Source organism: Heptranchias perlo, chromosome 25, assembly GCF_035084215.1.
Source record: "Heptranchias perlo isolate sHepPer1 chromosome 25, sHepPer1.hap1, whole genome shotgun sequence".
NCBI lineage: Eukaryota > Metazoa > Chordata > Chondrichthyes > Hexanchiformes > Hexanchidae > Heptranchias > Heptranchias perlo.
The window spans coordinates 26185255-26212571 of NC_090349.1; the positions used below are offsets into that span (position 1 = coordinate 26185255).

A 27317-nucleotide genomic window follows, 5' to 3' on the forward strand; every position below is an offset into this window, starting at 1 on the left:
AGTCTTACTTGTAATCTAATAAATCATTCCCAAATGTTGTATTTGCATGTAATTTAGGCAATCTAAATTGTGGTGTATGCAAATATGTTTAATATATTTACTAATGACAGGTAAATCAGAACCATATTAGCAACTTAAAATTGATCACTCCTTTTGAAAAAAAAGTGAGACAAAAATTGCCGGTTGAATAAAATCTAGAACAGTGCAAATGTTATCGTCAGTAAACCTTGGATATGGTCTTGTAGCTGTTCTGTCTTTTGTCTAAACTCGATGGAAGTCAGAAAGTAGAAAATATTCTATTTTCAAACACTGATCATCATAAATTTGAGTAAAACAAAAGCACCCCTAAAAGTCAGTCAACTCATGATGGCTGGAGGAAAGATTGAAAAAGAAACTTTTTCTGGACATTTTTCCCATAAGGTCGCACTGATTTTTCTTTTAAAAATATATAACGTCTCTCGTTTTGAAAGTAAACCGGTCCCTATATTTTTTAATGGGTTAGTAATCTGCCTCACTCTTCCTTGATCAGTCTCACTCCTGAGTTTGGCCATTTCAGACCCAACAATCCTAGAAACAGCTAAACGAATGCATCGAGCGACCGCCTCGATCATGCATCGATTGGTGAGCCTGCTGTTGGTGGGAGGGAGACCGTTGATTTGTGAGGCGGTAAATTTGTCCGCGTTTGGCGATTTTGCAAATTACAAGATAAGCTTTAGGAAAATGTGTTTTGTATCTGCCGTATGCTGAGGCCTTGTATTAGGAATGACGTCTCTTTGTTAAAGGGGAATGTCTTTAACAAATCGAAGCCCTTGTGTATGCAGTGTCCTTTCCACAAGGCCTAGTGTGATTGTGGTCCGTGCGGTGTGCACTGTTTTTTGTGCACATTGGAAAACTTCAGTTAGGTTTAGTTGCTTGTCTTAACCAGAGGTCCTCGCTCTGGCATTTAATTCCACCACCTAGCTGCTTATTATCATGGCCAGCGTTCACGAGAGTATGTTTTTTAATCCTATGATGGCCAACGGTGTGGTTCATGCAAATATTTTTGGCATCAAAGACTGGGTTACCCCTCACAAAATCGCAATCCTGGTTTTGTTGCACGAAATGGCCACTTGTAAAGGACAAGGGACGCCAGAAGTTGAAACCAGACGTCTCCACATGAACAAACTGAACTTACCGTTGCTGCAGGTGAGATTACTTCCTGATGATGCATTCGTTTGAATTCTTGATGCATCTTCTGTTTCAGTTGTTAAATTATACATAAATCGTAATACTTTGTTACAGGGTCCAGACATGACATTACTTCAATTGCTTAAGACTATTGGAGAATGCTGCCCTAAATTAGCAAGTGCTGTCAGTACGAGGTAAGTGAATCTATAACAATATGTACATACACAAATACGAGAAGCATTAAAACAAAATGCGGGATCTGGAGGACGCTGTGGCCATAGGGAGCAATGATGTAGTGGGAATTACAGAAACGTGGCTAAATCCAGAGGATGACAATTAATTTAACATTCAGGGATAGTGTGTTCTGATGATAGAGAAGACAGAAAAGGAGGGGGTTTTAGCCCGATATGTCAGGAGGACATGGGAGGTAAATTAAGTTGATCCTGTGGGAAGGGCAAGCTACAAAACGAACTATTCTGGTTTAATAACTCAAATACAAAAAAAAATCCAAGGTCACATTAGGGATATGCTACAGATTCCAGATTAGAATGAAGAGGACAATGTGTGCTATGAAGAGATAGGAAGGACAATTTCATTACTCATTTTAAAAATCATTGCAAAAGCTGACAGTAATTGCATTGAAATAAATGCAGATTTTTTTTACAAAGACAGACATATTAGTTCTCATTTCTTTCTACTGAAAAATACATTTGAATAATACAAGTTTACAATTTACCTTTTTAGAGTGAAGTTGATGGCTGAAGGAGAGTTGAAAGATATGGAAAACTTCTTCTATTCCCTACAGAATGTTTTCAGTGGGACAGAACCAGCAGTCCACAAGACTAGTGTCATCGGTATGAGTTTTTGATATTTGGCCATGAAATATTTTTTTATCCCTGTGGTCACTAGTATCATGTCTACACAACAGTATATTATTTTTAAATGTGTAATTTATAGCTGGAAACTGCTTTCATGTAATGTAAGGTTATTGATATTCAATTTCAAGTATCTGTTATTGTGGAGAGAATCCCTTTGGTGGATAACTTGAGAGTTCCCAGCAGTCTGTTGCTCTTCAAGCAAGATCCGCTGGAACAGCTGATATAATAGCTGAACTATTGGGTTCAAGCTTCTCCACTCATATGTCCACAACTCCAGCTGCTACACTCAGTCAAAAATTCTCCCCGACTCGAACCACATGTCGCCAACTCCCAAGTCACAAAAGTGAGTGTTAAAAGTTAGTCACCTCCAGTGATCCTATTAGCAGCCTCCTCAGTGGTGGTGTCAGCAGAGTTGCCAACTTTTAATCAATATGGAGCCTGCCTGTTTAAACATACACCTGTGCTGGTGAGCAGATTGTGTATTGAATACACTCTTGCAAATAATTGAGAAAATGGATAATTGAGATTGTACTGTACACCACCACTTAATTAAAATTTTCAGTAATGCTTTTATCTGTACACCTTGCTGATTAGTATAAGTTGTATAAAAAGAATGAACTATGGGGTACTGTTGAAGAGCTCTACATTGGAAAACTTAAGAAAGCAATCTCTTTTAGGGAGGGGGTGAGGTTTGACAAGTCCAGCAAAATCATGGTAGTGCAGCTCTACAGATATAAACTTTATTATTAGTGCACTTTGTGTGCTGGATTTGTATTGTTGGATATTGAATTTAGAAGGATACTGAATCCAACACAGTGTTTGCTTTTTTAGTAAATGATAGCATACTGTCTATGTCTACAGTTACTGATTTGCATTAAGTTTTTTGAGCAGTCCTAATTCTCATCATTTGCCAAGTAAGTCTGTCTTTAAAGAAAGGAACAGGATGGTGTCCTACAAGTAGGAAAATTATGTTTGAAGTAATGCCACAGATACTAGGTGTAAACATTTTGTTTGCACAATGCCATCATGTTTTTTGCTATTCCCATTTTATAATTTCCCCTAAGGTATGCCATTGAAGTACTTGTGGAGGATTTTAAAGAGGGAAAAGAGCAAATGATTGTGAAACAGTAACTTTAAAATTTTCATTTGAAGTATTCCCCTTATTTATCCAAGAAAATATTGACAGTTATGCAGCTGGAAGAATTGCTGCATCTCTTCGATGCCTAGCGGTACATGAGGCAATGCATTTTTTTTCTGCTCTAGATTGTCAAAGTCCCTTTTTATTAATGTGAACAGGTTGGTAATCTAACTCTCAACTCCCTACCTGGAGAAAAGTGGCGAGATGCAATGGCGGGGGGGGGGTGGGATTGTCACCACTCCCATCAGACCTAAGTACCCCGCTGGATGTCAGCCCACGATTGAGAGGCCGGAGCTCTGGTCTCCTGATCGGGGCTACGATGGGGCCAGCCACTCTGCTCTCATCAGACGTGAGTACCCTGCTAGATGTCAACCCAGTATTCAGACACTGGAACTCTCATCTCTGCTCGCTGGGGCTGTCTGGAATGGGGCTCAAACCCATCACCTTCCGAATCAGAGGTGGGAATGCTACCACTGAGCCAAAGCTAGATTGAAAATTGGTAACAAAACTTAATTTAGAATTGATAGTTTTACTGATTATTTTTTGTACCAATTAGCTTGTGTCCAGGACAACAGTTTGAAAATAGATTGAAGCCAGTGGGTAACTAATTCTTAATGTTTCTGCAGGTCTGTTCTTGCGGCACATGATCTTGGCTTACAACAAACTGTCCTTCAGTCAGGTTTATAAGCTTTACACAGCTTTACAGCAATATTACCAAAGCTACGAAAAGATGTCTTCAAGAACTGCAGAAAGAGAAGATACTGATATGGAATTAACCTCTTTAGATCTAGAAGGAAAGATGGAAAAAGAGGAACTAGAATTTCCATTAAGGTAGGATTCATCAGATAGTGCTAACATTTCCTGCTAATTGCTTAAAGGAGAATGATAACATAGGTGGGGAAAGTACTTTCATTGCGAAGCATTCCCCATCTCAAGTTTTTTTTTCTGTCAACTGCTGCAACTTGGTTAGAATATTTTTGAAATGTACTCTCTAGTCCTGCAATTTCAATTCTCTACAGTCTTCGGAAGCTGCTCAATTGATGTTGGTTGCAAGGCCATTATCAAGTGGATACATTGGAAATATCACTGACTGATGTTCTTTCAGTCCTGGATGCTGGACAGGAGGTGTCTTAGTCAGGAAAATTCAATAGCAGCACTTGTTCATCACTGAACCTTCTTGGCTCAGATGCCCCCTGATTTGACACCCATGGAGGGACCAGGTATGGAACAGTATTTGAAATGGAGCTGCTGTTTTTTCACCTGCTGCCAGTGAATTTGGATACCTAAAAAGACAATCTTCTGTAGGACCAGAAAATAAAGTCATTTCAAAACTATCCAACCAGTTAGGATCTTTTATTCTTTTAAATTTAGAAGGTGCAGTATTTAATTAAAAGCACTCTGCATATGCTTTCTCTTTTAAATCAATCAAACATTGTAATCTGTGCACATAAGCACCACAGTTTTCACTGATGCATTCTGGCATGGTGAAAGGCTCTTACAATGCTGATTGTAGATCTTTGTAACTTGTGCTGAGATTGTGGGTTGCATATTTCAGTGATTTGGATCATTTCTACTTGGCACATTTTTAAAGAGTTAGTTGCATTTCTAGAATTTGTTTTGATACCAAATATCCACATCATGCAGACTAGCTGACTAAGTTATCCCAGAACATCCTGCTTGTGTTTTGTGTGTATGTTTTTAAAATATTTGTACAAGGTTTTGTTGACTATAATTCCTCTGCTTAGCAACCAATGACCTTCCTAATAAAACAGTTTACAAGGGAGAAGGGGGACAAATAACGAAGAGTGCCAGAAAACATTTTTCTGTAGATTGAAGCGTGTTCTTTGTTCTCCCTCAAGAAGAGGTCCTTACCTTTGCCTATTTTTAGAGAGGCATGAAGGACCCAAGGTTATCAGTACCAAGTTTAGTGGCAACAATCAAATTACATTCATTGGCATACTGTGGGTGAATCCCAAACATACAGAGCATGCTGAGGTCTGTTTTAAGTATGTTCACAGTTTGTTAAGCTGTGTAACTCAGACAGGACTTGCAGTGATCTGTTGATCTTTCAGTTCAATTTGTTTCTAACTTGACTGATGTAGGAAGTTGTTGGTTGTTGTAACAATTTTAATTTCTTGCCAGGCCCTTCATTGAATAAATGTACTTGGCAACAATCGCAGGTTGCTCTAATGTGCCCTCTTGTTATAACAGACCATTTTTTTAAAGCTGCTCAATATGGCAATTAACCTGGTTAAAAATACACATATTATGTAAAAGAATTGTATTTCCCAGCCAGGGTTGAACAGCTCCAGGAAGTCCGTCACACCAGTCTGAACTCATGACCCTTTCTGTTGGAAATGGAGCTGCCACAGGTCATTTCCCCCCAAAATTACTAGCGTAACCCAGCAAGGAGGGAAACTGTTCTTGAGCTTCCCATGTCTGCTAACTCTGCTCTTGCCTCACTCATCCTTCAGCATTCCTTCTCTCTTTGCTGGACTGGGTTGGACTTTCTTCTTAAGCTCCTGTTGCTGCTCCTGATCCTATGTTCTCCTTTCTGCCCTGCAGCTATTTCTTGGACCAGTTAACTCATCTGTCCTGATCCTGTGTATTTACCTTTCAACTCCCCTGGCTCCCCGATCTTCATTGCTCTTGGTTCTTTAACTTTGCATTACTTTTAAAAATGTCACGGTTATGCCGATTAGTAGCAGCTGATGTGAGCAGGAGAAAAAGTATTTTTGTCATTGGACAAGAATGTTATCTCCAATTTGATTAGTACCCTATCTCTAAACTTATCTATTTTTGCATCATCAATGCAAATTTAATAGCAATTAAACAGATGATATTTCTATTAACCAGCAATTTGTGATCTCATTGTTCAGTCACATATTCTAATGACAGAGAATATGGGGACTACATTTTCATTTATCACACTGATAACTGTTACACAATGAAATGCTTTTGGTTTTTAATTAGTAGAATCCAAAACCTATTTCCTTGCCAGGTACAGGAATATGAACTTCAGCAGCTAGGATTGGTGAAAGGGGAGGAGTAAATCAACTAATGAAACTCAGCTTTGTTAAATATGTAGCAAACAAAAAATCTCTTAAACTTAAATTATTGATGCTACAACATTTTTTGACAGGGATGATGAAGTTAGTGACAGAGGACCTTTATCCCAGAAACAGGCAGAATATTTCCTCGCTCAACAGGTATAGTATGGCTGACTTTATTCCTCCTTTTTAAAGGTGCTGACTTGAGCTATGATACACTTCCACAGGTGCAAATAGCTGTCCTGCATGTCTCAAGTGGCACAGACCAGTGATCAATCCTTGGATCTTCAATAGGTGATGCATCTATTCACTGTCATGAGAGGGGCCATCATTTCACAACTATAGAACCATTAACTGTTTTTCCCTGTACTCGCTAAGTATCACTTGTCTGGATTTGCTATTGCTGTCAGGGCTGATGATCAGTATACTGGCCAGGAGACTCTTGCTGCTTTTTGACATGGAAAAGTCTGTAGAGATTACATTACACAGAATGTACAGCACAGAAACAGGCCATTTGGACCAACAGGTCCATGCCGGTGTTTATGCTCCACACGAGCTTCTTCCCACCCTTCTTCATCTAACCCTATCAACATATCCTTCTATTTCTTTCTCCCTCATGTGTTTATCTAGCTTCCCCTTAAATGCATCTATGCTAGGCGCCTCAACTACTCCTTGTGGTAGCGCGTTCCACATTCTAACCATTCTCTGAGTAAAGATGTTTCTCCTGAATTTCCTATTGGATTTATCAGCGACTATTTTATATTTATGGCCCCTAGTTCTGGTCTCCCCCGCAAGTGAAATATCTTCTCTACGTCTACCCTATTAACCCTTTCATAAACTTAAAGACTTCTATCAGGTCACCCCTCAGTCTTTTCTTTTCTAGAGAAAAGAGCCCTAGCCCGTTCAATCTTTCCTGATAGGTATAACCTCTCAGTTCTGGTATCATCCTGGTAAATCTTTTTTGCACCTTCTCCAGTGAGGGGGGGGGGTGTGTGCTCGCTGACCAGGAAGTCAGTCCAGGAACGCTTCGATTTAAAAAAAATTTCATCCTTGTTTCCAAATCCCTCCATGGCCTCACCCCTCCCTATCTCTGTAACCTCTTCCAGCCCTACAACCCTCTGAGATCTCTGCACTCCTCCAATTCTTGCCTCTTGCGCATCCCTGATTTTAATCACTCCACCATTGTCTAGGCCCTAAGCTCTGGAAATCCCTCCCTAAACCTCTCTGCCTCTTTACCTCTCTCTCCTCTAAGACGCTCCTTAAAACCTACCTCTTTGACCAAGCTTTTGGTCACTTGTCTTAATATCTCCATATGTGGCTTGGTGTCAAATTTTTTTTGAAAACGCTCCTTTGAAGCGCCTTGGGACATTTTACTCTGCTAAAGGCACAATATAAATGCAAGTTGTTGTTGCCGCCGCTATATCCTTTTTATAATATGGAGACCAGAACTGTTGACAGTATTCCAAGTGTGGTCTAACCAAGGTTTTATACAAGTTTAAAATAACATTTCAACTTTTCAGTTCTATCCCTCTCGATTGACCTGCTTACAGTTTTAATTCTTCCACGTTGATCATCTCTGTTCTGCTCTCTGTCACAAAATGGATCTATCCTTTAATCCTTTTTACAAAAAAAAAGTTGCTTTCACCTCCAAAAAAAAGTCGAGCTTTTAGAGAAGATGGAAAAGATAATGGATAGAAAAGTAAATTTTAAGTTTTTAAAAAAAGCCAGACTCTCTCAGTAAGTTGGTTAGAAGGTAGTGGTTGGAGAAAGTGCCTTATGGAGTGTGATTTGAATTTGATGTGGGAATTTTCAGTAAGTGGGTCAAGTGAGTTTAATCTTGCAATAATGGTTTTCATATTTGGTGTTGGTATATAACTAGTGAAACAAAGTATCCCATCCAACGCAGACCCAGAAACACGCTGTCTTTCTAAGGGATTATTTAACCACATGTGTTATATAAATGTAATGTTAAACATAGACTTTGAAGCGCAAAAAGTAGACCAGTTTGGATTATCCTTGACCAAAACTGGATAGAAAGTCATGTTTAATACAGGCTGATGGTAATTATATTCAGCGGGATAATCTTATATAAGTATAGAATTAAGACCTGCTCAGTGTGGATTAAAAACAATTAGCTAATATTGTGGTGTCACCGTTGGTTAGTTTGTCAGCTTTGCTGGGAGGAAATGACTAATGTGGATTTTAAATTTTGTAGGCATCATTGTTGAAAAACAACGAAAACAAGGCTCTTTCACCAGCTGCTCTACAGAAAGAACTGAATAACTTACTCAAATTTAATCCAGATTTTTCAGAAGCTGTAAGTATTAGAATTCTTAATATTTAAATTTACTTCTGATAGTTGAACCATTGGGGAGGGGTTAAAAAAAATCAGCCATCACTAATGCTGCTTTAATTAGGTAAATGTTGATAAAGGATCTTCTTTTGAAATCCCGTAACAGAATGAACATTGGATGAATGCATTTTCAAAATGTTGTAGTTTTCTCATTTTAACATTTTGATACATGGAGGATGATAAAGTAAGGGGTGATAATTTTATGTATTTCTGCACTCCTGGAGCAATTGAGGTTGGACGTTGTAAGTCATTGATTGCTTTCTTTTTCCACTTCTCCAAAAATATTTGCTAATTCCTTTGTTTGCAGGACTATCATTTTTTTGATAAGTTGGTCTGATTCATTTTCCCCCTACTGATGCATTAATTTGAACTGATGAAATTCATTTTGGTCTGTGGCTGTCACATTTTAATTCAGCACCACCCTCCACTTCCTTCTCCACCGGAACTTGATCATATGAAATGAGCATGTTAAATTGGGCAACAATTAATTAATTAAATATACATTGATTCTCATTAAATAACTTGTCAAATATTTTAACATTTAATATTTTAAAGTAACAACTAAAATGTTTTAATATATTGATCTTTGATTTCAGCATTATTTGAGCTACCTAAATAGTCTTCGTGTACAAGACTACTTCAGTGCTATGCACAGCCTTCTTCACTATTTTGATAGGTTGATTCTTACTGGGAGTGACAGCAAAAGCAGTGGAGAGGATGGATTTGGACGAAGTTTACGATATGCAGCTCTCAATCTTGCTGCACTAAACTGTAGATTTGGCCACCAGTGAGTATCTTACAACTGTCAATTTTGGCTTTAATAATTGAGTGCATGTTCTAGAGTGGTACAGAAATATGTTTCAATTTCTGTGCAAAACTAAGATTTCATATTTATAAATTAATACAGATCAGTACCATTAAATGTTTATATAGCAGTACATGGCTATTGGAGGCAGGGAGCAGCACCAAAGTAGGTGGTTTTCAGCAGTGCCTTCAACAGCAGCACAACCACTTCACCTGCACTTTAAACACTCCTCTTAATGGTAGCCAAGAAACATTGCTGAAGCAGGCAGGTTGAATGGCTGAAGCACTCCCAGCCATGAATGTAGAGGGAGCAAAGTGGTTTTATTAAAGATGGTCTTTACAGTTCTTGTTGAGCCATTAGAGAAGTTACTGGCACTCAATAATCAATAACAGCGATTTAAAAAAAAAGACGGTACAGCTATTATAAAAAGCACCCAGAACTATAAACATGTCGATTTCAACAGCAGGGGGACGGGGGAGCTAACTAACATTGGAGTGGTTCTCCAATATAATTGGGACGTTAGAGTACACTTATTGCCACTACGTAGTATGTGCTTTCTTAATCTGATTTTTATATCTTTGTTTCTGTAGTGAGCAGGCCCAGTTTGCTTTACAGGAAGCTATTCGTATTGCACAAGAATCCAGCGACCATGTTTGTTTACAGCACTGTTTGGTAAGGGAGTAGAAGAAAAAGTAATTGTCTCTCTGTAATTTAGTCCCCACATTTTTCAATCCATAATATTGCATTTCTACTGATGAATGCTATGTAAAACAATTCTAAAGTGTTTTCTTTGCTGAATTTTGATATCTTAATTTGTATGTACATTGTAAGTGCGATCTCACCTATTGTCACTTCATTTCTAGAGTTGGCTTTACATACTGGAGCAGATGAAGGGATCTGATAATGCAGTTCTTGTTGAACATTCTGTGAAAAAGGCTGGACAGCTTGGCTTACCTGTAAGTAATTTTCCTTTGTGGAACTAGATACCATTTAAGCAACATTTTAATAAAATTTGTGCTTAGATTTTACGTTCAAACGGAAAGTTCATAAAATTACCACAATTTTCTACCTTAAACTATAATTAGAAATGTGTTTTTAAAAAAATATTTGTAGTCCTTTTATATGGTAAACTGACATACAGTTCAAGAAATGAAGCTGAAGTTAAATTCAAAATATTACTGCAGTATGATCATGTAGTGATTTTTGTATTGAACAACAAACCCAGAAGTCGTGAGTTCATATCCTACCATGGTAAATTGTGACTTTCGAGTTAATAAATCTGGTAATTAGTGGGTTAGCCAAAACCCAACTGGTTCACTAATGTCCTTCAGGGAAAGAAATCTGCCACCCCTACCCAGTCTGGCTTACATGTGACTCCAGCCCTCTTTATCCCCTCAGGACAACTCGGCATTAGCAATAAATGTCGCCTTGTTAGTGTCACCACATCTCAAGAACAAAAAAAAATATTCTCATTGTGTTAATAACTAATTGTTCTTTTTTGTAGTACCTAGCCTCTCTGGGTATCCAATCACTGGTACAACAAAGGGCTTTTTCTGGAAGGTCAGCAAACAAGTTAATAGATGCCATGAAGGACTCTGATATGTTGCATTGGAAACATGGGCTTTCAGAGCTTATTGATGTAAGCATAGCACAGAAAACTGCAATTTGGAAAATGTATGGACAAAGGTACATATTAGCACTTTTTTTAATGACTGATGGTGCATGTTACACTGTGGGTGTGTTGGCCCCTAGGAGTTAGATTAAATTTGTGTATTCATTTTTCCATTATATCTTGCATCATTCCATAACCAAGAAGTGGAAAAGGTGAGCTGCTTCTGGGCCATATCCAATTCTGTCACCTGCTGCTAGGTTGTTTGCAAAAGCATATAGTGACAGCTTTTCAAAAAACTAAAATAAAATCTTCTAGATTAGGGAAGAGCCTGACTTCTGTTCAGTGCCTTCCTATCACTAACCGAGATTGGGAACTTGTCGGAATGAACCTGTATTCTCTAGTACCATATTCAAGTGGGTATTCTTCTCTCTCAGCATTAGCAAGCTATTTGTCAGAGGAGAGGAGAAGGGGCATTAGAGCAGAGGCTGGTCATCGCCTCTTTCAACATTCATATCCTTCCACAATGAATCACTGAACACTAATTTTTATTTTCCCTCCCCTTTTCCAGTCCTTGGATGATGATACTCTGGAAGAGGTTGGTGCCAGGTTTGCTACCTGGATCTGTAAACCTGATTCTGGTGTTATCTTGTCTTATAAGCCTCAGTGCCACATATTAGATTTACCTACTGAGATGCAGGGGGAGCTAGATGAAACTTTGAAGAGTGTTTGTCATGATTTCTAATAAATAATTCACAGCACTAATGTTTATTGTTTCATTTTCAACAATGTAGCACAATGGCACTGCAGCAAACACAGCTTCTTCTATACATGCACAGTCTGGAGTCTGTAAACATGGATATCCATCAAAATAACACTGAGGCAATGGCTGTAGTATTGTGTCATTTGGCTGAACTTCATGCAGAACAAGTGAGTTACCTTTGTTTTTTTTTCCCACTTTCTTTGTCTGCCCTTTTCTCCTGCGGGCATTACCACTTTGATGAGGTACAGTTCCATGGGTGGCTAGTGCCTGCTGGTACCTCACCCAAGTGACCATTCTTCATGTGTGAGTGTTAACAGCCTAATTTACCACAAGGGACATCACATTTGAGTCCAAACCTATCCTCATCAGAAGTTCGGACATGCATACTTCAGAGTTCAGTGGACAGTTTTTTTTTCCCCTTGTAGTGCCCCTGCTGCATCTCAGTCGAGATCAGCTTACTCAGCACAAACTAGGGGTCGAACCTCGCACTTTCTTGTATGTCTTGCACAGTTACTCACTGCCTTAGGCTGGCCAAGGAGGTAGTTCACAAGAACACTGCTTGACTCATAAAACAGTATTGTGATCTTCCTAACATGATTCCAAAGTCCTAATAGCATTATAATGCCACAGAGTTAAAGTGGCAATTTTGTGGTCAGTGAGTTATCTTAAAAGAGTAAACTCCCTAGGGAGGGGGAGAATTGGTCCCTGTTGCACCTGTTTTTTGGACGTAAAATGGACGCTGTGGGGGGCCAATTTCCCAGCACAGTTTCCCGATTCCCCCGGAAGCGTGCCAGTTGTCAAAATCAAGGCCCCAATGCCTGTTTCGGGACCGCGATGTAGAATTGGGTGGAGCATACGTTTTTCTGTGTCCATCGCTGCCTAACTAGAGGTACAGGGGCAAACTGGCCAGAAACAAAACTATTGCTGATTTTCTCTCTGGTGAAATGCCTGACCTCCGCTCAGTGCCCCTCAGTAGTGGGGCAGGTGAGATTTGGAACTCAGCAGAGTGGTCCTGAACCTGTCTCACCACTCTGTGCTGCCCCTCTCATTTTTAGGGCAACTGAAATATTAGAAGTCTGTAATCTGGACATCCTTATTATAAGAAAAGGTGAATTTTTGTAAATGATACAAATTATGAATTGGAACAACTTAAATTCTATGCATCACTTTTTTTATTTAGGAACTCAATATCCATTAAAATTGTTAAAAGAACTTTTTGTTTTGGTTTAGAAACATTTCATTTAACTGCTGTATGGGTTACTTGGCTAAGAACAGTTACTAAAACTAACCATGTGAGGGAGCTGAATTAGCGTTGATAGAGATGGCCATTACTCTGGATGCTTTAATGAATTTGTCTCCATGCTGTCAATTCACACCCTGAGATTAGCAATCGCTTCCAAACCAACTCAACTGTAATAATAAAGGCTATTAATCATATGACCTTTTATTTTAAAAAGGCAATCACGTATATATAGACTCCATCTTAAGGCGAAAATGAGCAACTGGGCATTGAACTCCATTTAATTTAGAGCAACAGAAACGTAATTTGATTTTTTTTTTCCAGTTGGGATATCTAAAAGGGACATAAGCATCAGAAATGCTATAGCAATTGAATGTTAGATGAATGCTTGATTGCGATTGTTAACATAAATGATGTGTATTTTTGGACTTTTAGGGTTATTACTCAGCTGCTTTTGAAATCCTGAAACATTTAAAAGATCGGTTTCCTCCCCACAGCCAGCATGCAAAGGTACACTGACAATTTTGCCAGCATTTATTGTTTGATACAAAAAAGAATTGTGATGTGTCGTCATTCTGTGACAGTATTTAATTTTTAAAATAATTACTGCATTTTAACAGAAGGTGTAACAATTCTTCAAAACATGTGTACAATATTTTTATTGCACTGAATTCATAAAGAATTATTTGTCCAAAAGTGTTTACTTTGTTTTCTTTCTGTACTGATATCAGGAAGAAAGGGGTGCTCCTTCAACAGCAACTGTACATATTGTTACTTTGTGTATTTACTTTGAATGGATTGGGAGAGCTCTAAGTGTCGAAGGATAGACAGTGTTGTCCTTAAGCTGCTAACTGCTATATTGGCATGTAAATTGCAGTTTCTGTAAAATCGGGAGATAGATGGCCTGTATGAAAATAGATCAGTTGGTTTCCCAATGCCCACAAAAAGCTCTTGCTCCTGTTTCGGCCATCACTGCAGATTTGCTATTGAACTCAGTAGAAGTAGACAGTGAACTAGCTGATCCAGTTTGATGGGATGTAAAGTTTGTGACCATGATCTACATTGCTGAGTTCCTGACCTGAGGTGAGGGAAAAGCAGAGGCCATAAATGTCCTGTCAAGGAGAGAAAGAGACTGGAGGGAGACTCATCACAGCTGAGCCTGATCCTGTCCATGCCCAGCGTCCACACACATGCACTTCTAGCATGGGTTTATGATTAAGAGTAGAAACCCTGGTTTATTTATTTGCCTTCTTTCAGTGTGACTGTTTGGGTTTCAAAGAGCAAACAGTTGCAGCCCTACTTTAGTTCCTTGTTATGCATTGCTTATTTCAGCGGAATTGACCTAGAGGAAGTCCGTGGAATTCTTTGCTAAGTGATGATTTCATCAGACTGAGTTCGTAACTTACTGAAAGGAACTGCTAAAAACTCAGGACATATTATTTTGAAACAGATTTTGCATGAGTTTGCCAAATATTGTACCACTAGATTTTTTTTTTTTTTGCTGTGTGTTTCTGTCTCTGTGCAATGATCTAATTTCTAAGTATGCCTTTTGAAATGCTAAGAACAATGTGGTGGCAGCCCACGTAGACTTCAGTGACAATGCCATGGTAAAAAGGTAATTTTTGGTCCTTACTCCATTCATGTTATACATTAAGTTCAGTGGAGATGTGGGTCCTCTTATGGAAACTGCTTTTTGGTTGTGAACATAAGAGTATTAGGAGAAGGCCTGAATTGTAGGGTACTATGAATTAATGTAAATCGCCCCAAGATTCAAAGTAATTAATCAATTGCTATTTTGGGACCAAAAAAGCACAAATAGTGTTGTGCCATTGTTCATCGACAGTTCTGTCTAGTTCAGTGCTTATAACAATATTTTTTCTTCCCCTAAAAGCTCTGGATGTTGTTTGACCAAAACATACAGTTTAATCGAGCTATGAGCGATGGGAAATATCATATAGCTGACTCTCTAGTTCCTGGAATAGCTGCACTTAATGGGTCAGAGGGACTGTATAGGTAAGTCCAAGCAATAGTTCCCAGCAAAAATGTTTAGTACACAGATGTCACCAGCTTCATGTCAAAATATTCTACTTTTAACAGCAAAAAGATCCCATAACTTATGTATTTTTAAAATGAATTAAAGAAACTTGATTTAGAATGGAATTTTGTATAAATTGAGTGATCTGATTAACTTTTCGGATCTGAATTTTGCTGAATTGTTTAGTTTTCTTGAATTACGAAACAAACCTAGTCATTTTTTTGTATTACTTTTTAAAAAATAAAATGAACTTCCTTCAAGAAGAAGATAACTACGGGTAAGTAGTTTAGAAAAGCTTACGGGTAGTTTTTGAAAATATTGTATTTACGGGGTCTTGTATGCTCTCTGCTTTTATCAGTGTACAGAAGAGAGGATTGTGCTGTTGGGTACCACTGGAAAACACTCGCTCCATAACATTGTCAGTGGGTTACTCTCTTGAGCTGGTGGTGTTTAATATCTGCGACATGTTTGCTAATAGACAGCTGGATTCAGTTCTAGTGGACTGGTCCCACAGTTACCTTTTTGATTTATGGATGTAATGTCACTCCATCTGTGTCTATCTCTCCATCACACTGTCCATTTTTGTCATTTTTACCTTTTATTGGCTCAAATTTTATGTTTGTAGAGTATTACAATTCAGCAGTTTTTTGCAATTTTCTAATTAAAATCATAATTAAGTAGGAACTACTAAATATTTTACACAAGAGTAAATCAACAACCACCAGTGTGCAAAATACCAATAAAAGAGAACAGAAGCACAGCTAATTAAATAGTTCAAAATACTTTTTGAAAATTTTCCCCCTCAATCGCCCAACTTTACAAGTTTAAAGAAAATTCATAACATGAATAATGTAAAAATATATACTTTTTAAAAAAAAATTCACTTGCCTACAAAATTCATAATTCTCCAGTTCCTATCTTTAATGCATCAATTAAATTTCATCCTCTTTAGCTTAACCTGCGGGAGTGGCCTGAGGCTCATGGTCTCACTACAATGCCACTGTCGATACTTGTGGTGCGGCTACTTCCATACCCCTGTCACAGCCCAAAGTGATAGGTCATCTGTTTTATTTTAAAAACAAGTCTGTCCCTGCCCACGCAACACTTGAACTGATGCCGCCACTGCCATACTGCACTGCCTATCTGAGTCCTTCCCAGACCAACCTGGCCTGAGTGCCACAACTTCTTCCCCTTCCCGTTCCTCCTCTCTCAGCTCTGATGCGTTTCTGCTGCATCAGGCCTGTCCTTTAGAACCACCCTAATATGCTCCTATCCCATCTTTCACCTCCCTGTATCTGACCTCTCAGGCCCATTCTGGGCCTAAAACTGGTTTGTAAAATGGATGTCCTCTATATTATTTGTCAGTTATAAATTATCTATAAGTCTTCATGTTTTTCCTCGATGGCTGTGGCCTCTTTCAAAACCCTAGTCTTGGATTTGATACTTTTCCACTTAGGTATTGCTCAGCTGAAGGGAGATGCTGCAGTCTCGGTGTGTGCTGTGTTCACAATTTCCCAGCATGCATCAGTTGGGTTATCTGTGTAAATGTAAATGCAAAAAGGTTCTTGACTGTTTCCAAATCATTTGGAAAAATGCAAATAATCTGTAGAACATGTTTTTCAGGTAAAGTTTCACATTTGTTATCAACTGCTTAAATTTTAGTTCAGAAGGAGAGCATAAGTGATGGACAACTAGCCAAACAGAGAAAGAGAAAGCCACTGACACCACTTACACTTTATTTTGTTAGAATTCAAAAACAATTATTCTTTATAGACCGATATTTAGAATTTGAACATAATGGTTGTTAATAGAATATTCTGGTTCTTCTGACTCGCAACAAACAACCCACAGGAGATCCACTAGTAATGAGTACTGCTGTGTGAATTTCCTGTTGACCATCATACTTCGATGTCACACTGTAACTCATGCAAATTTCTGTCACGTTTACCAATTTGTCCTACCTCAACTCAAGTTTCTTCTACCTGATTGGCTGAAATGAAATTATGTTAATTTTAACTCCTTTTATATCCAAATTTCTTAGGAAAGAGAAGGTGAACAATCAAATTGCTCAAAAGAATTTTTGAAAAAATATCATCTGTCATTTTTCCTTTCGGTCTCCAAGCTATATGTGTAATAAATTGGATAGCCGGGTGGTGAAAGATAGAATACAAGAGCTTGGTCTTCAGTTGCTTCCAAGCCTTTATTCACAGAGATCCATATTACCCCCTCCATATCCTAGATAAGCTCTCATCGAAGTGGATACAAGAGTCCCCAATTAATACGCACCACCTGAATACAATTAACACTAATTGATATAAATCATATGGATACAATTAACTCTGCAGATTAAAACGTATAATTTATAATCTGACATGTAAAAATATTTTAACTTACCAATGATATTGCCCAACTCCTATTAGAAATGCCTCTATTAACTTTCATTCTGAAGGTTGATGATCTTGAGCTTGAATTTATGGGCCACTCCCAACTGTCACACATTGTTCCTGGCCTATGCTCATCTGTTCCAGCCCACCCTGATGCATACCACCTTGCTTTGTATCCTGGGCTATAAGAAAAGAGGTAAAATTGAGTATGTAGATAAAGAAACATATAATCAAGGCCACTGGTTTACAGTTTTCATTGAAAAACTGGACAGAATTGTGGAACTTGATCTCTGAAACCCTGTGTTTAAAAATCCCATAATGATTTGTAATAAAATTTGACTTTTTCAATCACCATAAATCAGTGGCTCTGATACATTGTGTTACATGGCATCGCAACACTCTTATAAAATAGCACAGCCTCCAACTCACTGTGACACCACAGGAAATTTGTTGTGTTAACTAAAATGTGCTGTATTCTAATTGAATATTTGATGCCTCAGGTGTCGAAGGGCACCACAGTACAGTATTCACTTGTTTCTGTTTTGTGGTCTCCAAAGGAAAGCACTTGTGTTGAAAGCACAGAATCAGATCACAGAATCCTACAGACTTCTACAAAAGTTGTTGGTTCACTGTCAGAAAAAGAAGTCTACGGAAATGTTGATCAGGTAAGTTGGGAATGAATACATGTGGAAACGATTCTAAATGATGTTAAACACTAGGTGTCACCACAGAGCAGGCTTGAATAACACTTCATTGCAATAGAACAGTTCATTCTCTTTTGTAGATTGCTAAATCTGTCTGAAGAATTTTGTGTGTCTATGGTAAAAATTCATCAATGCATCTAAGCTTTTCAAATTATCATTGGTACCCAATTTGTAAGGATTAGCTTATTTGGTGATGGCCTTCAGTTTTATTTTGTGCTTTTTAAAAAAAAAATTACAAGCTCGAAGCAGTTTTACAATTATAAATGATAGCACTTGAACACACAGCAAACACTCCAAAGGAGCTTAAAAATGAGACATTTCAGCTACAGGTTCAACACAAAATTCCAACTGATACAAACCAAACTGGGCGAATAGAACAAAAATAAATCTAATGTGGGAGATAGCAGTTGTTGATGCACAATTTTAAGAAGGGTTACAGATGCACAATAAACTAGTATCAAACGTGAAAGAAGCTGAATACTGAAAACTTGAAAGCACACCAGCTGCTTACAACCGATTCAAAAAAACTTAAATTATGTAATGAGGTGCAGCCAACCAGATCAGCAACCTATTTTATCATGGGGGGTATTAGAGCCAAGCCCATCGTGTCCTCACCTGACTTCCACACACAAGCACTTCTAACAGGGTTATGAAGCAGGAACTCTGTCTGACTTTAGCCTTCCTAACTCAGGCCAGTTGTAGCATCTCTACTGCTGCCCTGAAAACAGCCAAATTTAGCACATACCAGGCATTAAACCTGGGACTCCCTTTAATCTGTATGGTTTGGTTACTCATTGTCGTAAACATTTGAGTCCTGGGAATTACTAGTCTAGATAAAATTAATCAGAACTTTGCTCCAGATGTTGCTCACAAAATCACAAGGTAATTACGGATGAGGAATGCCATTCTGCCTATCTTAGGTCTTCCATCCAGAAAGACACTACATCCCGCAGCCCCCCCCCCCCCCCCCCCATTGTAGGCTCTGATTGTTTCCTAAATGATTCCTTGACTGCTCTACCTAGAAGTCCATTCCATGTGTTGACCAGGCTTTGTGTCAAGAAGAATTTCCTGATATCAATCTTAAATTTACTCCAGCGCAACTTTTCCATTTTCATAGTTACAATCAGTTGTTCTGAGGATAATATATGGAGCCAGAATCTGTCGGTAAACCTTTCTCTTAAGGGATGGATAAACTATGTCCCTGAAACAGGCAACTGATTTCTCCATTTTCTAACTCAACGTCACAATAGTATGTACTACATCATGATGTTGGGAGATGCCAAGGCCACGTTCTCCCACTAGCCAAATTATAGAGTGCTATGACAGATTGCTTGCTTGGCATCTTAGGTTGGGAGTATTGCTAAGGGATATTGATGAGGGCAGAAGTGAAATAAGAAAAAGTAACCTGAAGAGCAATCCCACGGCACAAAGTGAAAGAATCGTAGAATGGTTGCAGCACGGACGAGGCCATTCGGCCCGTTGAGTCCATGCTGGCTCTCTGCAAGAGCAATCCAGCTAGTCCCACTCCTCTGCCCTATTCCCGTAGCCCTGCAAATTTTTTCCTCTCAAGTACTTATCCAATTCGCTTTTGAAAGCCACAAATGAATCTGCCTCCACCACCCCCTCATGCAGTGCATTCCAGATCACAACCATTCACTGAGTAAAGAAACTTTTTTTCTCACGTTGCCTTTGGTTCTTTTGCCTATCACCTTAAATCTATGTCCTCTGGTTCTTGACCCTTCTGCCAATGGGAACAGTTTCTCTCTATCTACTCTGTCTAGACCCTTCATGATTTTGAATACCTCTACCAAATCTCCTCTCAACTTTCTCTGCTCTAAGGAGAACAACCCCAGCTTCTCCAGCCTGTCCACATAACTCAAGTCCCTCATCCCTGGAATCTTTTTAGTAAATCTCTTCTGCACCCCCTTTAAGGCCTTCACGTCCTTTCTAAAGTGTGGTGCCCAGAACTGGATACAATACTCCAGCTGTGGGCAACATTTAAGATAGACAGATGTCATAGCATGTTGGTGATCAAACATATCGGTGGCAGGCCAAGTGCTTTGAAAAGGGATGGAGGTAAAATAAGTGGGCTGTAGCTCAGGTGTACAAGAGCATTCTAGTGGCTAGTTTGTAGCATCATTTTCAGAAGCCTGAAAACTTGTTGCCTGTCGCTCAGCCCAGATCAATTTGCAAAGGAAGGAAAATATTAAATTAGCTTCTCCTTCATCTGAAAAAAAATCTATATATCTGAAAATACTTCATTAATATGTTATAAAATATTTATGAACCGTTTTTTTTTAAGAGTACTTATTTTGGAGGCTGAACTTTTCTGGCGTTCCTCGTGTCATGCAGTGGCAGTTCCTTTACTCCTAAAAGCATTGGCTCTAAGTCGTGAATATCACTTGGAGTATTTAACCTCGGAAGCCATCTTACATTTGGCATTTTCACAGGTGAGCAATGCTATAAATGTTGGGGTGTGACGGATTGCGAAGCTTACTGTACAATAAATGTATATCCCTGCTTAGTTCTAAAAGTAGCGGAGTCCTCTAAAAGGGCCATTTCTTTCTTCCTGATTTCCTCCCACTGAAGCAATTTTGCCAATGACAGCAGACCCGACAGCAGACCCAACAGCATCACATTCATAGGAACCTACCATCATACCAGTGCTTCCTATGAACTGTTGCTCTGCTCCACTCCTCCAGTGCTGTGATACTAAACAGCAACTTTCTCACCGAACTTCAGTCCAAGTTTCCACATTTAAAATCAAAGACAGCCCAGGAGGTTAGATACAGGGAGAAGAGATTTAAAATGTGCAGTGGGAGCCAAGACTAAATTTGGAAGAAAGAGATGCCATTTAAATATCACAGTGCCCAGAGGAGTGTACCAACGTACACAAAGCGGAAACAGGCCGCTCAGCCCAACCAGTCCGTGTTGGTGGTTATCTTTCTCACGAGCATTAGTTCTAATCCCATGTGCCTGCTGTGCTCCCATATTCCTTTATTTCCCTTTATTCCTCTTTCCTTCAACCACCCATCTAACCTATTCTTAAATGATGACATCATCTCTGCTTCAATCATTTCACAGCCTCACAATCCTCTGTGTAATAAAAAAAATGTTCCTCTACTCACTGTGCTAAATCTCTTGCATTTAATCTCATATCTATGTCCTCTCGCTCTAGCCGCCCCCCCCCCCCCCCAACCCCAAATCACTGGAAACAGTCTGTTTCGATCTACTCTGCTTTACCCCTTCATAATTTTAAACACCTCTATCAAATCACCCCATAATCTCCTCTGTTCTAACAAAAATAGTACCAATTTTTCATTGTTTGTATTTGTATTTTCTTCTACCAGGCAGCATCCTAGTGAATCGGCGCTATAACCTCTCCATTGCCTCAACATCCTTCCTGCAGTCTGGAGCCCAAACTGCACATTGTACTCCAACTGTGGTCTTACTAAGGTTTTCTATAGATTCACCATTACATCTCTACTTCTTGCCACAAAACCATTAGTTATTTTATGGCCTTATCCACTTGAGGTGTGCTTTTTAATGTCTTGTGAACCTGAACCCCCAAATATCTTTGCTCTTCCACATTACCTAGCTTTCCCCATTCAAGGTACGATTTTTTTTAAACCAAATGTACCACCATTTATTTACTGATGCCTATCCAAAAAGGAAAAGAATGGAGAAGAAATCTTTTTCTGGATGCCAACGATGTAACAGTGACCATTTTATTGGAAACAGACTTTGTAATGTTGACCCTTATCTTACACGAGAGACATATGATTTTTTTGGGGTAGAATTTGTTACAGCATAGCACTGTATTTTAATGTGTATGTTTCTGACCAGTGTTTTGAAGACATTTTTGTTAACTAAAATATTGGATTTTAAATTTTCAATTCTGACAAAGGGTACACACCTGTAACATTAAAAACCCATTTTTTTCTATTTATAGTTGCTGACTTACCTGCTGTGTATTTCCAACATTTTCTGTTTTTATCTAAAATTCCAGGAACTGTTGTAATGTTTGAAGTAAATAATCTATATTTTGATTAATGTGCTTGTAAATGAATATTAGCAAGTGACTGTTTCCTGTAACATTTTGTTTTTTCCACACTGTGTGTATCTTTTATGTTTTTATATATTTTTTTCTCCTATGATTCTCTTCAAGATACTATATTTCTAAATGGGAGCATCTGAAAGCAACGTTTCACTGATTTGCGTCTTCCAGAACAAATTTTAATTTAAGGAAAAATCAAAATTAAAATGTAAAACATGACCCACCAGCCAATATGGCAGCAATTTCTGATCAAACTCCTGTGTTTGTTGAGTGAGAAACTATTTATATATTAGTTCATCTCCTGTGGTGTTGCACACAGGGAGTCAAGACCAAGTATATACAGGAGTTGAGTGAGCAGTTCAAAGGGGAAGAAATAGGAGAGTTTGTTTTAATATTCCCCCTCCAAACAAGGACAGCCAAAATGGAGCAGAGCCAGAGAAGACAGGATAATCTTGCAGTGGCAAGACAAGCAGGTAGGAATGAGGATGGGCAGGCTGTAGCCAGTAAATAGATGTCCTGGTGAAGACAAGTAAGGAGAACCAGGATAGCAAGTATGTTCATGCCAGGATTGGTAAATAGGAAGCAGCAGGCTGGAAAGGAGATTTGTAGGAGCTTCAGAAACTGAAAATCTGTCCTTTTTTTAAAAAGACAGGCGGCAGGAGAGGTGGCTTGGGATAAAAATCAATATTTTTATTTAAGCTGGCCTTGGGATGGTAGGCTACAAGAGACTTGTGGCTGAAAATAAATGTAAAATAAATTACATACAATAGGTTTGAGAAAGGAGGAAAAGAAAAAAGTATAAAAATATTAAAATAAACTTGCCTGACTGCCTTAGAGAAGAAGAAAAAATGAAGACAGAACTTAAACTTAACTGCAGTTCTACCTAGCTTTAGGAGGACTGAAAGGTAAGTGTATATATAGTAATCCACCAGCGTGACAATATTGTGACACAGGAAGTGAATGTAGCAAACAGGAAGTACATGCCAGATGCAACACTTTTAACATTCATGGCTATATCATCTTTCTTTAGAAAACTCACCCAATTTTATCTTTGTTTCTAGCTGATGCTTGGAATTCCAGACCAAGCTTTGAATGTGCTGCATATGGCTATCGAACCTATTCTGGCTAATGGAACTGTCTTGGACAGAGGGCGTGCTATGCTACTGTTGGCAAAATGTCAAGTTGCTTCTGCAGCCTCTTGCCCCACTCAAGTAAAAGCTGAGGGTAATTTTTTTTAATTTGAAGCCTTTTGACTTGCACTGTATACTTTTGCAAGGATCACAGTAGCATTTATAAACTGTCAAAGTAAGAATTTTCTCAGATCTTGCTAAGAATCCATTAGATCCAACTGTATATACTCATTCTTATTAAGATCTGTAATGAGCAGAAATTTCAAGAAGTTCCTCAAGCTATCACTTTAAAATGGACGATTTCTCTTTTTTTACATTCAGCAAATAGACCGCTTTAAAATCTGTTGGGACAGGATATTTTAAATCATACAGCACTTTACTTAGAACATGACTAGGAGGCTGTTTTCACATTTTAATGTACTGTGAGTCAAATGTATTTCTAGCAAACATTGTATTTTCATTATCAAAACTGTAATATTAGACTTCTCTAACTTCCTTTTAGTCTTGAACCACCTCGTATTTCACTCATGGCCATTATTCATGTGTGAGCATTGATGATGAGTGTTGAAAGGCTTTTGGCCATGGTGGGGGGGGGGGGGGGGGGGCGTGTTCCTATCCTTGCTTGCATACTTTAAGCAAGGGTTACTGAATAGTAATTAGGAGCAGAAGCTACAGCTCTTCCACTCCCTCCCTTCTAAGAGACTGACTACAGTGTTGCCACTGCTGCCTTAGTAGAAATCAGCTAATTCAAGGACCAGAGGTCAAATCTGGGACCTTCTGTTCTGCATGTACTACTAAATAAACTCACTATGCCATTTGAAAGCTCAATATTTTGTTTTTTTTTTAAAACATCTTTTTAAAGAGCTGAAAATCCTCAATCCGTTGTCCCATTAAATTTTGTTTTTGTAGAAATTTAAACATGTAATAAATCTTCAGTTCTGTGCAAGACTTATGGTTGTCTACGGTCAGAGAAGGGACTGGTTTAGTGATCGAATGCAAAAATCAGCTACAACATCTGGAAAATTGGGACAGCTTTTGGGTCTAGAGGTCTGATTGTTTGTTTATCTCAATTCACATTTCATATGTCTGTAAATACAAAATTCCACTTCCTCTTGACTATAACACACTTGTTTCTTTTGTAATTATCTCTCTCAAAAGTCAAAGTCTTGCCTCTTCCCAGTCCACCTCCAAAAGTCCTTTGCTATATTACACCTTTTGAATGTCTTTGAACAGCTGGCTTCTAGAGGAGTTCTAGTTTAATTTTGAAATTGTGCCTCATATTTTCAACCTTTTGCTTTTAATTGCTTTTCTGTCTGGCATTAATATGACTAAAACATCAGAGAGTCACTAATCCTTTCCTATTTATCAGTGAACTCTTTCAGAAAATGCGTTTAATGCTAGTACTTGCCTCTAGTTCACCCTTTCCCAAGGGTTTTTAAAATCTTGAAAAATTATTTCAGTGCAGTACATGTAGGACTGAGTTTCTTTCAGCTTTGGCTCAGAAGGTTATGAGTTGAAGCCCTGCTTCAAAAACTTGAGCTCATAATCTTGGCTCGAACTCCAGTGGGGTACTGAGGGAGTACTGCACAGTCGGAGGTACCATCTTTCAGATGAGACGTTCAACTGAGGCCCCGTCTGCCCCCTCAGGTGGACGTAAAAGATGTTGTGACATTATTCGAAGAGCAGGAGAGTTCTCGCAGTGTCCTGGCCAACATTTATCCCTCAACCAACATCACTAAAACAGATTATCTGACCATTTATTTCATTAGTGTTTGTGGAACCTTGCTGTACTCAAATTGGCTGCTGTGTTTCCTTACATTACAACAGTTACTATACTTCAAAAGTACTTAATTGGCTGTGAAGTGCTTTGGGATGTCCTGAGGTCACTATATAAATGCATGTTTGTTTTTTTTTCTTTTTGTGAAACATCTGGTTACATAAATTCAATTCTCTACCGCTCAGGAATCTAGTAATATTCAAGATGGTGACAAATTGAGTTTACAATGATCTTTTAATGTAAAGGAATAGCTGGAGGCTTTATATTTTTATCTTTAAAGATCCTGTAAATTGCAGGAAGTTAGCCAAAATGTTAAACACATATTTTCCTCTCTTCTAATACTTAAACATTATTCTTTGTGAGGGTTACTAAAACGTGCCCATATTATAGTTAGCATGCTGATGATGGCCGTAGGACATCCCACTACTTTCCATTATGTTCCTTGCTGATGACTGCCGCATTTTCTAAAATCTAACTTTTTTTTTGAAGCTTTCGAATCGGCAATTCAAAATCTAAATGAAGCCAAGGTATATTTCGAAAAAGCAGACTGCAGTGAGCGGATCAGAGAGGTCCTTTATTTACAGGCAAGGCTGTTCAACACTCTCGGCAAGACAAAAGAAAGAAATAAATGTGCCATGATGTTCCGTCAGCTACACCAGGAGCTGCCAACCTGTGGAGTGCCTCTTCTGTCATAGCACATGTTGCATTTCAATGCAACAACATAATACAAGAGAACCCTTTTGCAGTAAAATCTTGATAAGGAGCTTCATATTGTAGAGGCCGACTGATAAAGCATTATTGATTTGACTCTGAAATTGAGAAAATAGCAAATTAAAAGTTTTTTTAATAAAGTAACGGAGTGAGTATTGACACCAATGTGTCAGCCAATGAGGTGGGGACGGCAGGACTTGCAGCAAACAGCATCTATTTTACAGCAAACAGGGTCTATTTAAACAGAGTCTATATGCACTGCAGCAAACCGTCTATTTACTCAGTGGAATCTCTGCGACCTACAGCAAACAGAACTCGTGAACAAAACTACAGCAGTCTCCCAACAAAAGCAGGATTATTTCTCCAGCAAAATGCAGTGAGTGGAGGATAGTTACTTAATACAAATTGATTATTTCTCCAGCAAAATGATACAAATTATGTGTGTAAAATCAATCCCAGTCACTTACAGCAGTGTGGTCTCCAGGCATGATTGACGGGGGAATTACCCAATCTTCTCTCTTCTGGCCCGGACTTGTGGTGTCACTATATGCAGCCATAAACTAAACGGTCACATGAACTTCAAATTGTTACTGGATTACAGTTTGAATGTATACAACAATCATAACTTCTTTCTTTTTCTTTTAAGGTTAGCAACCTGATCTGAAACTGTGTATATAATTTTAAAAGATTGTGATCTTGACAGGGTTTTCTGTAGCAAAATTAGCATGAATATTTTTAGAATGCGTAATTAAGGGATTCAGATAGTCCACAAATGAACATTAGTTGCTTTATAAAAAGAGGCATCAGTATTTGTTGATTTTGTAAAGTATGCTCCACTGCTCCTCATAGGTTAACCAATGGTTTAAGACTGATTGATTTTTTTTATCATAAGTGGGGAGTCATTTAATTATAGCAAGAGTATGCCAAACATCTTTCAAACTATAAAACTTTCACTGTTCCAGAATTCACAATAAATGGGCTTGATTGAAATGATGTGGTGTAACACTATTGTAATTTTGCCAATCTATTTATAATATATTAAAATTGATATATGGAGTATTTCATTGAAAACTCAATGTAAGTACCTGCTACTCCTATAGGTTGTGTTGAGTATTTTCAATGTTATAGATGTCACACTGCAGGACACACAATAGCTATGTGTGAGAGAGAGCAAAAAATGAGTGTTCTGATTACACACCTGCTGCAACTTTTTGTTTTGTGCTGTATAAACTTTAGAAAGTGCATTAAGCTGAAGGGAGAGAGAGAGAGAGACTGGGGTCAGAAAGTGAGACTGAATCTTCGTGTGAATGTAATATTTTCAAAAAAACTTGAATTTTGAAGCCAATTTATTATCTAACCAAAAGCAAAATACTGTGGATGCTGGAAATCTGAAATAAAACAGAAATGCTGGAAAAGCTGAGCAAGTGAGGCAGCATCTGTGGAGAAAGAAACAGTTAACGTTTCAGGTTGAAGACCTTTCGTTAGAACTGGAAGATGCTAACTCTTTAACAAGTAC

At 38.4% G+C, this 27317-nt stretch overlaps 1 protein-coding gene across 2 annotated transcripts; it reads left to right on the forward strand.

The window, feature by feature from the left end:
* The first annotated feature begins 628 nt into the window (after positions 1 to 628).
* On the forward strand, positions 629 to 26794 carry anapc5 (anaphase promoting complex subunit 5). 2 transcript variants are annotated; one of them, XM_068005815.1, is made up of 17 exons: positions 629 to 1185; positions 1282 to 1361; positions 1912 to 2021; positions 3810 to 4014; positions 6326 to 6392; positions 8449 to 8550; positions 9183 to 9373; positions 9982 to 10063; positions 10255 to 10347; positions 10896 to 11077; positions 11795 to 11930; positions 13439 to 13513; positions 14895 to 15016; positions 17980 to 18087; positions 20429 to 20576; positions 23245 to 23407; positions 25580 to 26794. In XM_068005815.1, exons 1-17 carry the CDS (start codon positions 973 to 975, stop codon positions 25783 to 25785), a joined length of 2283 nt encoding a protein of 760 aa, XP_067861916.1. In that variant the 5' UTR covers positions 629 to 972; the 3' UTR covers positions 25786 to 26794. The 2 variants fall into 2 exon arrangements, with proteins under 2 accessions (XP_067861916.1, XP_067861918.1); XM_068005817.1 differs by lacking the exons at positions 23245 to 23407; positions 25580 to 26794 and adding an exon at positions 21477 to 22056.
* The last annotated feature ends 523 nt before the right edge of the window (positions 26795 to 27317 follow it).